Here is a 13,830-nt window from a genome sequence, read left to right as displayed (position 1 = left end):
GAAACCCAAGAATGTCAAAAAGCTATGGCGCCATCTACAGGTGTTATTAGGAATAGAGAATATGAATGGGCATTGTAGGCCCTACATTTTTCATAATTAAAAATAAAAAAAAACTAATTAAATATGATTCTTTTTTTAAGAACCCTAGCATTGCATCTATCAGCTAAAGACAAGAAAATCTTAATCATTTTAAAATATGTAGCATGTTCACTATGAAAAATCTAACTAATGTAAATTTTCCATAAATTACCATGTAGTTGTAATACTGTATATGCTTACATTATAGTATATTACAATTTCATTATCAATTACAGCAGATGTATTTTAATTTTAAAGTATATATCACTAAAAATTAAAAATGATTTTTTTTAAATAAGGAGTTCATGTGGGGTTACAGCAAAAATGCTGCGCTTTTTACTGTTTTTATTGTTATTGTATTAGTTTCAGATTTTTTTTTCTATTCACGACATTTAATACAAATACATTTCCTTTTTTCTCTTGTCAAATTCAATATTTAAAATCATGACTCATATTTTCAATGGATCTCGCGGTACTTTGACGTCAAACACTGATTGATCTGCGCAGGGCCACGTACATGTCGAAAAGATGAACACGTCTTTTATAATCCTTACGATTAAGATAAATGTGTTACAATGTCTGTTACACTAAAAAGTAGTTCACATATCTCAATAACAGAATAAACATCACTTGTGTCACGTACATTTGTCGTTTCAGGAATGTGTTGACACAATTTCCACAATTAAAGAGGAGCAGGAAAATGAATTTGCCTTAAAAAATTGAATGAAACTATTAAACCTGTTATTACATGCCTTAAAACAATTAAAGGCTTTAGTCTGAAAATGTTTTGCATGTCTGTGTTAGGGAAAGTCAAGGCCTATTAGACTTTAAGAATATTAGACATATAGTACTGTTTAAATATTACTATTTATTTATTTATTATTGAGTGATTTTGTTTTGTTACTGTTTGGTACTGTCACTGTTATTCGTAGGCTTTCAGTTAATTTGACTGAATTGCTTGGTGTGTTGTTAAGTCGCCTCGTGTGGTTCTGCAACGTCGGTCCTGCAAGCATATTGCATCACGATGACGTATGATCGAGAACACTATAAATAGGAGTGCAGCCGCTCATTCTGGCGTAGAGAGTTAAGGTAAGTTTCAGAAATTAATAATACTTATTTTGTTATGTTTGGATACCCCACACCAAAGCAAATGTTTTTATTAATTGTGTAAATTTATTTGTTAATTAACAGATTAATATTACTACTTGTAAACATAGCTTTGTATATTTTCCTTATTGTTGAATGGTAAATGCTTTCACATTTGTAATTCGTTTGAACCTCAGCTAAATGACTTTTAAGAGATAATTTACCCTGTGGGGGGTAATTAATTTACCCTATGGGGGTTAATTATCATAAGCTTTTATGCCCGCGGCCGGCGCATGTTTTCAATTGTTTCCAATGAAAGCGCGGCGTTTTTTTTTCTAAGCCAACAGCTAGCGGTTTTTTCCCCGCTGAGCACCGATAGTTGAAAAAGATTCAACTTTGGGTAAAAAGCATCGTTTGTCGCTGTAAGTTCTCACACGGCCGTATAATCACAGTGGAGCAGGGGTGGGACAAATATCACAACAACAAACCGGCGCGAATGATAAACAAAGCGTATCCTAGCAACCAAAGCGCTCAGCTGAAGCTGCTAATCGGCTGAAAAAAAATGGCATTCGGCAACAGCCTGGCGCTTTCAGACGCGTTTAAAAGCTTTGGCCTGTGTCTTAATCAGCTCCCTTGTTAGGTAGTTAGATCGTTCCCTAAAAATTCCCACAATGCAACCCAAAACCCAGTGAGCATCATCACTATGCTCCCTTACCAGAAATCACGTGACTTTTTCTATAGCTCCTCAACTGAAAATCGCGTGAGCCAACTCAATAAACTTCATGAAATGCAACAGAACTTTTATAAAGGCTAACGTTTGATTTATTTTAGTTTTACATATAAACACACATCACTAGAACGTAAAGGAACAACAATCTACTCAATATTTAAAATAATAGTATTTATTTAAAATTGTAAAATAAAATTAAAATGTAAATATATTCCTCCAATTTTATGCACGGATATGAGAATAATGAATTTTTTTTTTAAGTCAGAGAGATGTTGGTTTTGCCGGTTGTTTATAACAGCTGTGAATGTTTACAACATGCTTATGAGCAGACACGTCACAGGATAATAAGTGAACAGTGTCCCAATGTCAAGTGAGCTAGGGTCCTCACCAGTGCCCGAACATGCGTACACGATATAATTTACAACCTCATAGCTAGGGAACAAATTGAGACACAGGGTTGGTGTGCACAGCCCCTAAGAGGTATGCATTAACATGTAGCCAAGGAGTAGCAGTTGCAAAAAAAAAAAATTAAGGGATTTATATGAAAAATAAAAATATGAAATGAAGAATAAGAAAATATAATTTTTAGGTTATGAAGGAATTTATGCTTTATCATGAAAATAGCCAGGTTTATTCTCACAATGTAAAAATGCCATTATAGACCATGATACAAATGCTGATATAAATCTTAAACAGAATATGAATAATTTATTAACTCTAATCATTGTCAATTTTCAGGCGAAATCTGTTGTGATATCAATTGTGACATTCATAGCGAGATTCATTGTGTGAGCCATTGTGCGAACAACTTCAAGATATTTTACAAAATAAACTGCGGGATCAGTTGTGAGTTAGAGGTAAGTTTAAGAATTTGCATTTGTTATTTGTTACTTATTTTATTTGTTAGCCTATTTTAGATTACTTGTTTTTTTTTTTTTTTTGCTAGATCCCTCTTGACAGAACAACTGCTTCATCCATTGCAAGATTCACTGCGGGATCAGTTGTGAGTAAGAGGTAAGTTTAAGAATTTGCATTTGTTAATTGTTACTTATTTTTTGTAAGCCTATTTTAGATTACCTGTTGTTGTTTTTTTTTTGCTAGATCCCTCTTGACAGAACAACTGCTTCATCCTTTGTGACATCCATTGCCAGATTCACTGCGGGATCAGTTGTGAGTAAGAGGTAAGTTTAAGAATTTGCATTTGTTAATTGTTACTTATTTTGTTTGTAGCCTATTTAAGATTAGTTTTTTTGTTTTGTTTTTTGCTGCTAGATCCCTCTTGACAAAACAACTGCTTCATCCATTGTGACATCCATTGCAAGATTCACTGCGAGATCAGTGCTGTATTAATGAAAAGTCAGAGGTTTCGATATATTTATATTTTTGAGACCCCCCACTTTTAGTCTTAGAGAGATCAGTCTCTACTAAAATGAAGCCCTGGAGGAAAAAATTTAAATGGCTTAGCTTCTGCTGCCCATGGCAGTGCTCAAACCTCAAAAGACAACAGTATGCCAGTGAGGTTTACATTCAAACACAGGCATATTTCAGTGAAACAGAGATCCAGCAAGGAACAGATGCGGTACCCTCTTCACCTGACAAAGTGGCAAAACCATTAAAGGATCATGTGACGCCTCAGCATCAAACCTCACTTGATGACTTCGAATGTTTTACACATTTTCCAGCCATCACATTGGTAGAACCACTGGTGATTGAAATGACCCCTCAGCACCAAACTTCACCTGTGGAAGAAGAAGAACTGCCAATGTGGCCATCCTTCACGGAGAAAGACTTGACTCAGGAACAGGCGACACAGCAAGAGAGACCTCCTGAATACTGTGGAGAAAGAAAGATAAGAAAGGAGCCACTGGTGATAAAAGTAACCCCTCAGTGCCAGATTTCACCTGTGGAAGAAGTAGAACTGACACTGTGGCCATCCTTCACAGAGGAAGACTTAACTCAGGCACAGGCGACAAAGCAAGAGATACCTTCTGAACGCTGTGAAGAAAGAAAGAAACCACAGGTGAACAAAGTAACCACTCAGCGCCAAGCTTCACCTGTGGAAGAAGAAGAACTGGCACTGTGGCCATCCTTCACAGAGAAAGACTTGACTCAGGCACAGGCGACAGAGCAAGAAAGACCTCCTGAACACTGTGGAAAAAGAAAGAAAAGAAAGAAACCACCGGTGAACACAGTAACCCCTCAGTGCCAGATTTCACCTGTGGAAAAAGAAGAACTGCCAATGTGGCCATCCTTCACGGAGAAAGACTTGACTCAGGAACAGGCGACACAGCAAGAGAGACCTCCTGAACACTGTGGAGAAAGAAAGATAAGAAAGGAGCCACTGGTGATAAAAGTAACCCCTCAGTGCCAGATTTCACCTGTGGAAAAAGAAGAACTGCCAATGTGGCCATCCTTCACAGAGAAAGACTTGACTCAGGCACAGGCGACAGAGCAAGAAAGACCTCCTGAACACTGTGGAGAAAGAAAGATAAGAAAGGAGCCACTGGTGATAAAAGTAACCCCTCAGTGTCAGATTTTACCTGTGGAAGAAGAAGAACTGACACTGTGGCCATCCTTCACAGAGAAAGACTTAACTCAGGCACAGGCGACAGAGCAAGAGAGACCTCCTGGCCGCTGTGAAAAGAGAAAGAAAAGAAAGAAACCACTGTTGATAACAGTAACCCCTCAGTGCCAGACTTCACCTGCTGAAGATGAAATACTGCCGCTGTGGCCATCCTTCACAGAGAAAGACTTGACTCAGGCACAGGCGACAGAGCAAGAAAGACCTCCTGAACACTGTGGAAAAAGAAAGAAAAGAAAGAAACCACCGGTGAACACAGTAACCCCTCAGTGCCAGATTTCACCTGTGGAAAAAGAAGAACTGCCAATGTGGCCATCCTTCACGGAGAAAGACTTGACTCAGGAACAGGCGACAGAGCAAGAGAGACCTCCTGGCCGCTGTGAAGAAAAAAAGATAAGAAAGAAACCACTGTTGATAACAGTAACCCCTCAGTGCCAGACTTCACCTGCTGAAGATGAAATACTGCCGCTGTGGCCATCCTTCACAGAGAAAGACTCAACTCAGGCACAGGCGACAGAGCAAGAGAGACCTCCTGGCCGCTGTGAAGAAAAAAAGATAAGAAAGAAACCACTGTTGATAACAGTAACCCCTCAGTGCCAGACCTTATCTGATGAAGATAAAATATCGTCGCTGTGGCCATCCATTATAGTAAAAGAACCGGCTCAGGTCGAGAGGATAGTGGAACAGAGACCACGTAAAAGGGATGGTAAAATAAATATAAGTAAAGTACCTTTGCATCAGGCTCCACATGCTGTCGTCGAAATGTTGCCTGTGAAAGAAAGGCAAGGAGAAACTGATCATCCAGAAGTTATAATTCAAAGACCTTTACCAAAACTTGCTTGGATGGACACAGGCAACGTACCAGTAACTCAACTGGATGATTTACAGGTGGATGAAAAAGAACCGGCTCAGGTCGAGAGGATAGTGGAACAGAGACCACGTAAAAGGGATGGTAAAATAAATAGAAGTAAGGTACCTTTGCATCAGGCTCCACATGCTGTCGTCGAAATGTTGCCTGTGCAAGAAAGGCTAGGAGGGAAAAATGTGAACCAAACTGATCATCCAGAAGTTATTATTCAAAGACCTTTACCAAAACTTGCTTGGATGGACACAGGCAACGTACCAGTAACTCAACTGGATGATTTACAGGTGGATGAAAAAAGCAGGCCTGAAGATCAAGTGATGAGAAGAATAAAACATTTTGTGCCATCATATGCTGAGGAAACTTTTTTCCAAAGGAAAAAGTGGATACCAAAGGTTGACCCGAAACATTTTTCAGTTAACACTCTTACAGCATGGAGGGTCTCTAGAAAAAGACAGCAGAAGGAAGAGGAATTAAGAAAACAGAAAGAGAAAGAACAGATACAGGCTCTTCACAAAAAATATTTCAACGATCCAGCGATGAAACATCTCATAATTAACAAAAATAATAGATTTAATAAGGAAAAGAATAGGCCAACCTCTCCATGCTGTCTGCCATCTAGATTTACACTCCTTCCCTATCTATATTGTAAATAAAATCTATTGAAAATGTAGTAAAAAAATGTGTACGTGCTTTATTGGGATTCACACTTAAAATCTAATAATCATGAGAAATGTTTACAGACATTATAAAGCTAGTGAGTTGGTCCAGGTGGTTATGCACTAAACTGAAAACAGTGGATAAACACAATTAATCTCCGTATATTTATACACTGTAAAACCCGATAAGTTAACTCAACTTAAACCGTTTGAGGAAACCGATTGCCTTAAACCATTTAAGTTTTAAAACTAATACATATGAGTACTGTAAACTGTAAATTATAAGTGCATATGACTAAAACATTTTGAGTTACCTTTACCTCAAATATATTAAGTTTGCTTAAGTTCATACCACTCAAATAGTTTTAGTTCACTTAATACATTTTATTTAGTTCACACAACTGTGTAACTACTCAAATGGTTTGAGGAAACCGATTGCCTTAAATGGTTTAAGTTGACTTAACTCAAATGAATTAAGTTTCATAAGATCAGAAAAACATTAGTATAAAAATGATGACAACAAAAGGTAAAATTATTACAGTTTATTGAACAATCATTTATGTTACAAACATTTTTCTAAACAAAACAAAAGTGTGCTTTTGGGTCCAAATTCACATTTAGACATTTCTTATGAAATAAATCAAGTATTCCTTTATGACTTTAATAGACTTAATGTAGTGTACACTTTTAGTAAATCAAATGTACTGTTCCTTAATTCAAATGACATTTAAACATTAAGACATACACTTTTCCCATGAAATTTCCAAATTACACAGGGTCACATTAGTCACATTATAGGCCAAACAGTGAGAAAACACAAATATTATTGTTTTACTGACAAAACTGTGGTGTACTCGCAGCATGATGAGTAAATAAATGGGTCCACTTGTAGTAACATTTCTTTAGTTTTTGTTGTGTTAATGATGGTAGGAGACATTATCAGAAAACATAACATACGTTTTCACTGCTATGCGGATGATATCCAGCTTTACAACTCGTCATAAATCGGTCGACCTCTAATAAATATGAATTAATTTTCCACTTACAGAACTGTGATGTACTCAACATAATAAATGAATAAATAATTAAATGTGGTAACGTTACCTTTAAAAGGTTTTATGAGTGAAGGGCTGTACAGTGTTTCCCACAGATTTACAATCTATTTGTGGTGGTAGGCTTTCTGAAAAAATATTCTAATGCCCTCTCATATGGAAAGTCCTCTGTTTGAGGTCCATTTATGGAGATCCTTAGACAGGCAGAGAGGTGTTCTCCTTGAAGCTGATTTCTCAGGTCTGTTTTCACCTAAATCAAAAAAGTATTGTAAAGAAAATGCATAATTATATGTTTGTATGTCAAAGTGTTTAACTTACCCGGTTCACAGTGAACACTGGAAATGGGGATCAAAAGGGCAATGCTTGCAAGAAGGCTCAGGAAGGGGTAAAGGTTGGCCCACTCATCAAACTCGCTTGCCAGCAGACTCAAGAGCTCCTCCCGGGTCTTGTTCTTGAAATAATATTTGAACATGATTAGCATGTAGTGTGTGTTGTAGTCATGCCCTCCTATTTTACCTACCTTAAATGCATGCCCCAATGAGAGCATGATTCTTAAATGAGAGCCATTCTTGCAGGACCTCCTTCTCATGTTAAGGGAAAAATTTCCTGGCCAGAATCTGCAGATTAGCAATGTCTCTGTTATCTTGTGGGACAGCCGATTGTGGTCCCAAGACACTAAAAGCCCCAAAAATGTCCAGCTCGTGAAACCTTCTGTGAAGGTGTTTTTCCAGGCCAGTTATGTAAGGGTGGATGACCCACAATGCACAGATCAACATCCTTTATTATTAATTATAACATTTCTTCTAAAAGAAAGGAGAGCATTAATACATACATCTCGCTGGAATCTTGCCCTCTCCTGTTCCTCTCCTCCTCATGCTTTATGTTGAAGGCTCCAAGTCTTTGGGGATCATCAAGGTCCTGTTGAAGTTGGGACAAGAATGATCCAGGGAGCGGCATCTGTGCAGTCTCTTTGATGCTCCTCAGACTTTGAATTGTGACCGGAACCTGAATAAAAAAGGATAGCTGCAGTGTAGTATTGGTCAGACATGCAAACTAAAGACATTTTAATGTATTTAATTCACTTTTACCTACTTGCTCCTTAATATGTAGAAAGTTGACATTTTTGAAATATTTTGGACAGGCGTGCAAGGTGTGGCAATACATCAACCTGGAGACAAACAGCTGCTACAAATCTGTATGTAGCACAAATTGTGTAGAGTCCTTTTGGTCCTGGACATCTTCTCATCTCTGCCTCCTCTGCCAAGGCTCCAAGGACTGAGCTGAGATTTCTCTGTAGGGTTTTAATTGGCCCTGTGTTGAGCAAGCCAGCGTGTGTCCTCCACTTCCTGAAAGTGTTATAGACATGATGATTCAGTAAAAATTTAGAAGATAACTACTAAGGTATCAAATAACTGTACATTATTACCTCAGACATAAGGATTAGTTATGAATAGCCTATTAATTATTTATTACTATTAACTTTATTTTTAAGTCACTCACACCCAGCATGGCGGATGCTGCCTTAAGTGTTGCAGTTCGATTTGCACCATTTCTAAAATACAAATAAAGTTCTTGAAGGTGGTCCCTGAAAGTGGCCATGTATTTTACATCATTAGAAGAGTCTTTGCAGGCAAGGGCTAATCTGTGGGCAGCACAAGCCACAGATACAATCTTTGGAAAGCTGTCTGCAAGTTGCTTTGCCACACCGTTCACACGTCCTGAATTTAAATATACAATTATTTAGTGACAATGATGGGATACAGCAATTGAATTCTGTCACATGATGGTAATAAAATAATTACCCGTCATAACAGCTGCCCCATCAGTTCCCAGTCCATCCATACAGTTTCTCAGTTGGGATAGCCTTCTTCAGCATTACGTTCTAGTGTCTGCTTTGCCAGCAGGAGTAGGGACCAAGTCCAAGATCTGATTAAATACATGTCCTTCTTTGTCCAGGTATCTGAAACAAAGGACAGGTAGGTTATTTAGTATTTATTTAGTAGTTCATTAACAGGACTTTTGATTTATGAATATTCTGACTAGCTTCTAATAGCGGACATGCAAATCAAGCTGCCTGACATCGACACATCTGTGCTCTCATCAACTTCAAGGCTTATTGCTTGTGATGATCTGATATCACTCAGAATTGGCTCCTCTACAACTTCTGCCAAGATCTCAAGCATCATCAATAATGCGATGAGACCTATAATTATTCCTCTTGTCAATCTTGACATGAATGGGAAAGAGAAAAATTATTTTTACTCAATATATATTTAATTCAGTCCTAAATAATTGCCAAGTTTGCTTTACCTTTGACTTCCTGAAGTAGTCACACCCTAAAAGCTCAGCCAGGCCCAAAAGCTTTGAGTAGTTTGTGTTGTAAGGGGAACACATGTGACCCCATCCATCCGTTTGGCCCAACGACGGAATCCAAACACATAGCGAAGGTTTATAGCGCGTTCAGTCTTTTCCGGCGCTTATCAATGACGTTTTAATGTTACACAACTTTATAATCTGACTCCAAAGATATAAAACGTATTGTAGTATGAATCAAATTGATATAAATATAGAATTTGGATAAACATTTGATCATTCTATTTAACTCATCGTTATATTGACTCGTTCAAGTGGATCTCAATTGTCGCTTAGAATCCTTGCATCAGCTGCTGCAGGTTCACGATCACAAACTCGACCATACAACTAATCAAGAGTTAAGAAGTTCGTCAGACCTTTTAATTAAAGGCAGTCGATTCGTCGACGCTTAACCCTGTAGTTAAAATTAAGTGGTTCGTCAGACCAAAGGCAGACGATGCGCCAAACTTTACTCTATTGATAAAGAGTAAGTGGTTCGTCAAACCAAAATAGTAAAAGGCAGACGGTACGCCAAACTTAACCCTATTAAGAGTAAGTGGTTCGTCAGACCAAATAACCAAAATACAAAATGGCAGACAATACGCCTACTTAATCCTGATCGTAGATTTGCGGTAACAAAGGATACATCAATTTACTTGTAGTCAATAATTCAGAGTAAGGCAGAATAAATGCAAACGTAACAATTTATTAACCAGGTAGGAAAAACATAATTCAAAGCCAATTAATATATCCAATTCAAATACAAAACAATAAAACGAAAAACCATTGCATACCTGGTAGGGAGACGAAGATCTGGTTACAGGTTCCTCAAAATAAAATAAAAAGAAACATGATGCTGTATCTTTCGGGGGTGCATTTCTAGAAAGTCTTCTATACATCTTCCTTAAATGTCCAGAGAACAAAGCATTGTGATAATGATATACTGGTTGGTTCTTGTAAGCCCAGGGGTGTTACCTAATATACATACAGTGGGTGATCGGTCAACATGTCTAAGGTAGGAGGTGTCTTCCAACATTAGGTTAAGTTTACTTATTTATTGTCATAAGCCGTTTCTCAATGTCAAGGAAGGATCCTCGGAAGCCAGAATTTCGAGGATGCTACGTCATCGACGTCCGTCGAAGGACTGTTCCAATGTCGAGGATCCTCGAAATTTCAGCCAAGGACTGAGTCCTTCGTTCGAGAAATATCCCATATACAGGAAAGGATGCATATTTGTATCCTTCGCGCTCTTCACGCGCTGAAATCACCCACAATCCTATGCGCGCAGCACCGAAAGCACACCTTTCAATCACGCAATGACGTAACGACGTGCACTTGTTAGCCTGTTCCATTTAACGTGTTCTCCGAATGCTTAAAAGGAGCCTCGCCTTGCCTCTGAAGGAAGTGACTTGTAAGGACTAGTCCTGCCAAGGAAGTATCCTTGACATTGAGAAACGGCTATAGATTAACATTGAATCCTGTTGTCATATTAATAAACCCAAATGTACCACTTGCATTAAAAACAATTAATTTAACAACAAACAAGAGCAGTTTCAGATACTTTGTGTATACAGAATGTAGCATTCCATATACAGTTTGCTTGAGAACATGAGGAGAGGGGGACGAGAAAGTGTGGTAGGGTGTCCCAATAGAACAAATCACGTGTTGCTCGTGGCATTGCAGTTTGTTTAATCCGCAATGTCATTATTAATGTATTCAATTGATATCATCTGGTAAATCACTTAACTTACATAAATAATGTAAGACAGAATAACTTTTGGTTTGCGTTTTATTTGTCCTGACACGTTTCCACTGTAATAGAACAGCTGAGTAAATAGTGCCACTATTAACGACCACGTTTAACTCAAAGCTGACAGTTTTCAACTCAGATAAAACTACCAAATGTGAAATAACGTTAAACAGGTGACGTTTTTTAAAACCCTGTTTTTCTTTATGAGCCTGACTGACTGTAACGTTAACTTACTCCACCAGTTGCAAGTATGACTAATTTTTACTACAAAAACAAATTGCAATGGCTATATATTGTAAAAAAACAGTCTATCTAGTGAAGATGTATCACGTATAAAGCGAACATAAATAAATAATTGAACTTACTTTAATAATGTGGTGTCCGTCTGAGAAAGTTCTACTGGCTGACTGCTGTGCTGAATCTTATTTTTTTGGCGCCCAAAACAAACGATATTTATTCTCCTTTTATGGCAACTGACGTCCTTCTCATTGAGCTTTACTGTGCACCTTCTGCTCAGGAGTGGCCGTTTTTGTGTGCAAACTCAATTTTATTACTTGTATTATCAATCAATTTTAATCAACGTGAGGATAATGTGTTCATTCAACATTTTGGTCCTTCTTCAGACTTCAACAAAAAAACACTTAAGCACATACATATACATACCCACTATGGGTCACCTGACAAGTCACAAAGGTGATTGACTTACTCTGATTCATGAACACAGTGTAAATACAAAAATATCTGTCAAAAAAGATATACACGCATCTCTCTGTATATACACCCACATACATAAAACGAAACAACAATCAAAATAGAAGTTGTGCCATAAAAACAATGTAAACAGTGATTAAAAATTACTACTCAATAGCTGACTCAATAGATCAGCATTCTTACAAAACAGCTTAATCCAAGCAACCAAAAATGATTGAATAGATAGATACCTTCATGTACAAATATGTACAAAGCAAGATATCTACAAATATATATATATATATATATATATATATATATATATATATATATATATATATATATATATATATATATATATATATATATATATATATATATATATATATATATATATGTATACGCATAGTAGTTTTGAGAGCTCTTAACATTGACAGAAATATTGACCATAAAACATACATAAACAATACAAAATATACAAATATACTACATTACCAGGGACATCTCATACAAATAGAACTACAAATGCACACCATCTCCCATGAAGAATAAGTGAAATATTCACCTTAATATATAACTATAGTCCTTTTACTAATAGCAATCAACAAATACATGTCCAAAAAATATATACATTCTGATCAATTAGATCCTCACACAGATTAATATCTCCATAGTCCACAAATTCAATTGGAGGAATGGTCGCTGATCAAACTCCTCATTCATTCCTTTTGGAGCACGTGTATCTAAAGTGTATATCCAAAAGGACTATAGTTATATATTAAGGTCAATATTTCACTTATTCTTCATGGGAGATGGTGTGCATATTTGTATGAGATGTCCCTGGTAATGTACTATATTTGTATATTTTGTATTGTTTATGTATGTTTTATGGTCAATATTTCTGTCAATGTAAAGAGCTCTCAAAACTGCTATGCGTAATATATATATATATATATTTGTAGATATCTTATAGAGCTTTGTACATATTTGTACATGAAGGTATCTATCTATTCAATCATTTTTGGTTGCTTGGATTAAGCTGTTTTGTAAGCTGTTTGGATTTACACTGTGTTCATGAATCAGAGTAAGTCAATCACCTTTGTCATGTGACTTGTCAGGTGACCCATAGTGGGTAGATGTTTTATTGTTGAAGTCTGACGAAGGGCGGTAGCCCGAAACGTTACTTCGGTGATTAAATAAATTAATGTATTTTTTAGGGAGTTCTTGTTCGGATTCCTTTTTTGTCTTATTTAGTTGTATTTTTGGATTCCGGCACCTGCTACTGTTTGGATGCGTCTCCCTCTCTAGTATTCATTCAACATTCAAACAAAATATTGTAATCCTACTTGATTAAATGATGTTTACACAAGGAATATAAATATTTTGAGTTGCATACATGTTTATTTTGTGTAAATTCAAAGACCCGCTAAGTCCATTTTTTTCAGTGTATATTTATATCAACAACTAAAAACATTATTCTTCAGAAATGTGTGGTCAGCTGGCTTTGACAAAGGCACTATGATTTATGTGTGCTATATGTTTCTGTTTTGTTAATATCATTGATATTGTCATTAACATTAAATAAAATGCACCATATCAGCACCATAGGCATGGCAGTCAATATTATACTTACAATTCAAGTTTATTTCAGTTGTTGAAACCTGAAAGCCAAAAAAAGAAACATGTATCCATAATATATCTAAAGACTGGATTGAAATAATATCAGTAATGTGGATAGTTTTGAGGTAAGAAGATCCTATTTTCATTATAGGAAGTATAAAAAATTATATGATGAAATTACTTTTTGCTACTCATATTGAGCTGCAGGGCATTGGAAAGGCAGTGTGATATAAGTCTCATTTGTGTAAACCACACAAAAATAAGTCTGACAACAGGCCTATTTGGTCTTTAATGGTGTGTTTGTAAAAGATGGGGCTCTGAGGAACTGTTGCCAGGCTCTCAGAAACTCTCTGTTTCTCCCTTATGGACA

At 36.7% G+C, this 13,830-nt stretch overlaps 2 protein-coding genes across 5 annotated transcripts; one reads left to right on the top strand and one right to left on the bottom strand.

Moving 5' to 3' along the window:
- The first annotated feature begins 771 nt into the window (after positions 1-771).
- On the top strand, positions 772-6,008 carry LOC129437852 (uncharacterized). Of its 2 annotated transcripts, XM_073863167.1 has the most exons (3): positions 772-1,167; positions 2,633-2,751; positions 3,167-6,008. In XM_073863167.1, exon 3 carries the CDS (start codon positions 3,324-3,326, stop codon positions 5,991-5,993), a length of 2,670 nt encoding a protein of 889 aa, XP_073719268.1. In that variant the 5' UTR covers positions 772-1,167; positions 2,633-2,751; positions 3,167-3,323; the 3' UTR covers positions 5,994-6,008. The 2 variants fall into 2 exon arrangements, with proteins under 2 accessions (XP_073719268.1, XP_073719270.1); XM_073863169.1 differs by lacking the exon at positions 772-1,167 and having other exon boundaries at positions 1,192-2,751.
- Positions 6,009-6,523: 515 nt separating this feature from the next.
- Positions 6,524-8,347, bottom strand: LOC141361615 (uncharacterized). Of its 3 annotated transcripts, none has more exons than XR_012367765.1 (5): positions 8,137-8,347; positions 7,881-8,053; positions 7,569-7,665; positions 7,367-7,499; positions 6,524-7,298 (listed from the first exon to the last, which is right to left on the bottom strand). XR_012367765.1 is itself a non-coding variant. In XM_073863173.1 (5 exons), the coding sequence occupies exons 1-5, from the start codon at positions 8,210-8,212 to the stop codon at positions 7,201-7,203; spliced, it is 573 nt and encodes a 190-aa protein (XP_073719274.1). In that variant the 5' UTR covers positions 8,213-8,347; the 3' UTR covers positions 6,524-7,200. The 3 variants fall into 3 exon arrangements, 2 of the variants coding, with proteins under 2 accessions (XP_073719274.1, XP_073719273.1); XM_073863173.1 differs by having other exon boundaries at positions 8,141-8,347; XM_073863172.1 differs by having other exon boundaries at positions 7,367-7,665; positions 8,141-8,347.
- Between the last annotated feature and the right edge of the window lie 5,483 nt (positions 8,348-13,830).

The sequence above is a fragment of the Misgurnus anguillicaudatus genome, chromosome 24 (genome assembly GCF_027580225.2).
Source record: "Misgurnus anguillicaudatus chromosome 24, ASM2758022v2, whole genome shotgun sequence".
NCBI classification, from domain to species: domain Eukaryota; kingdom Metazoa; phylum Chordata; class Actinopteri; order Cypriniformes; family Cobitidae; genus Misgurnus; species Misgurnus anguillicaudatus.
Note: the sequence above shows the minus strand (reverse complement) of the source record. Positions and strands in the feature narration are given on the sequence as shown.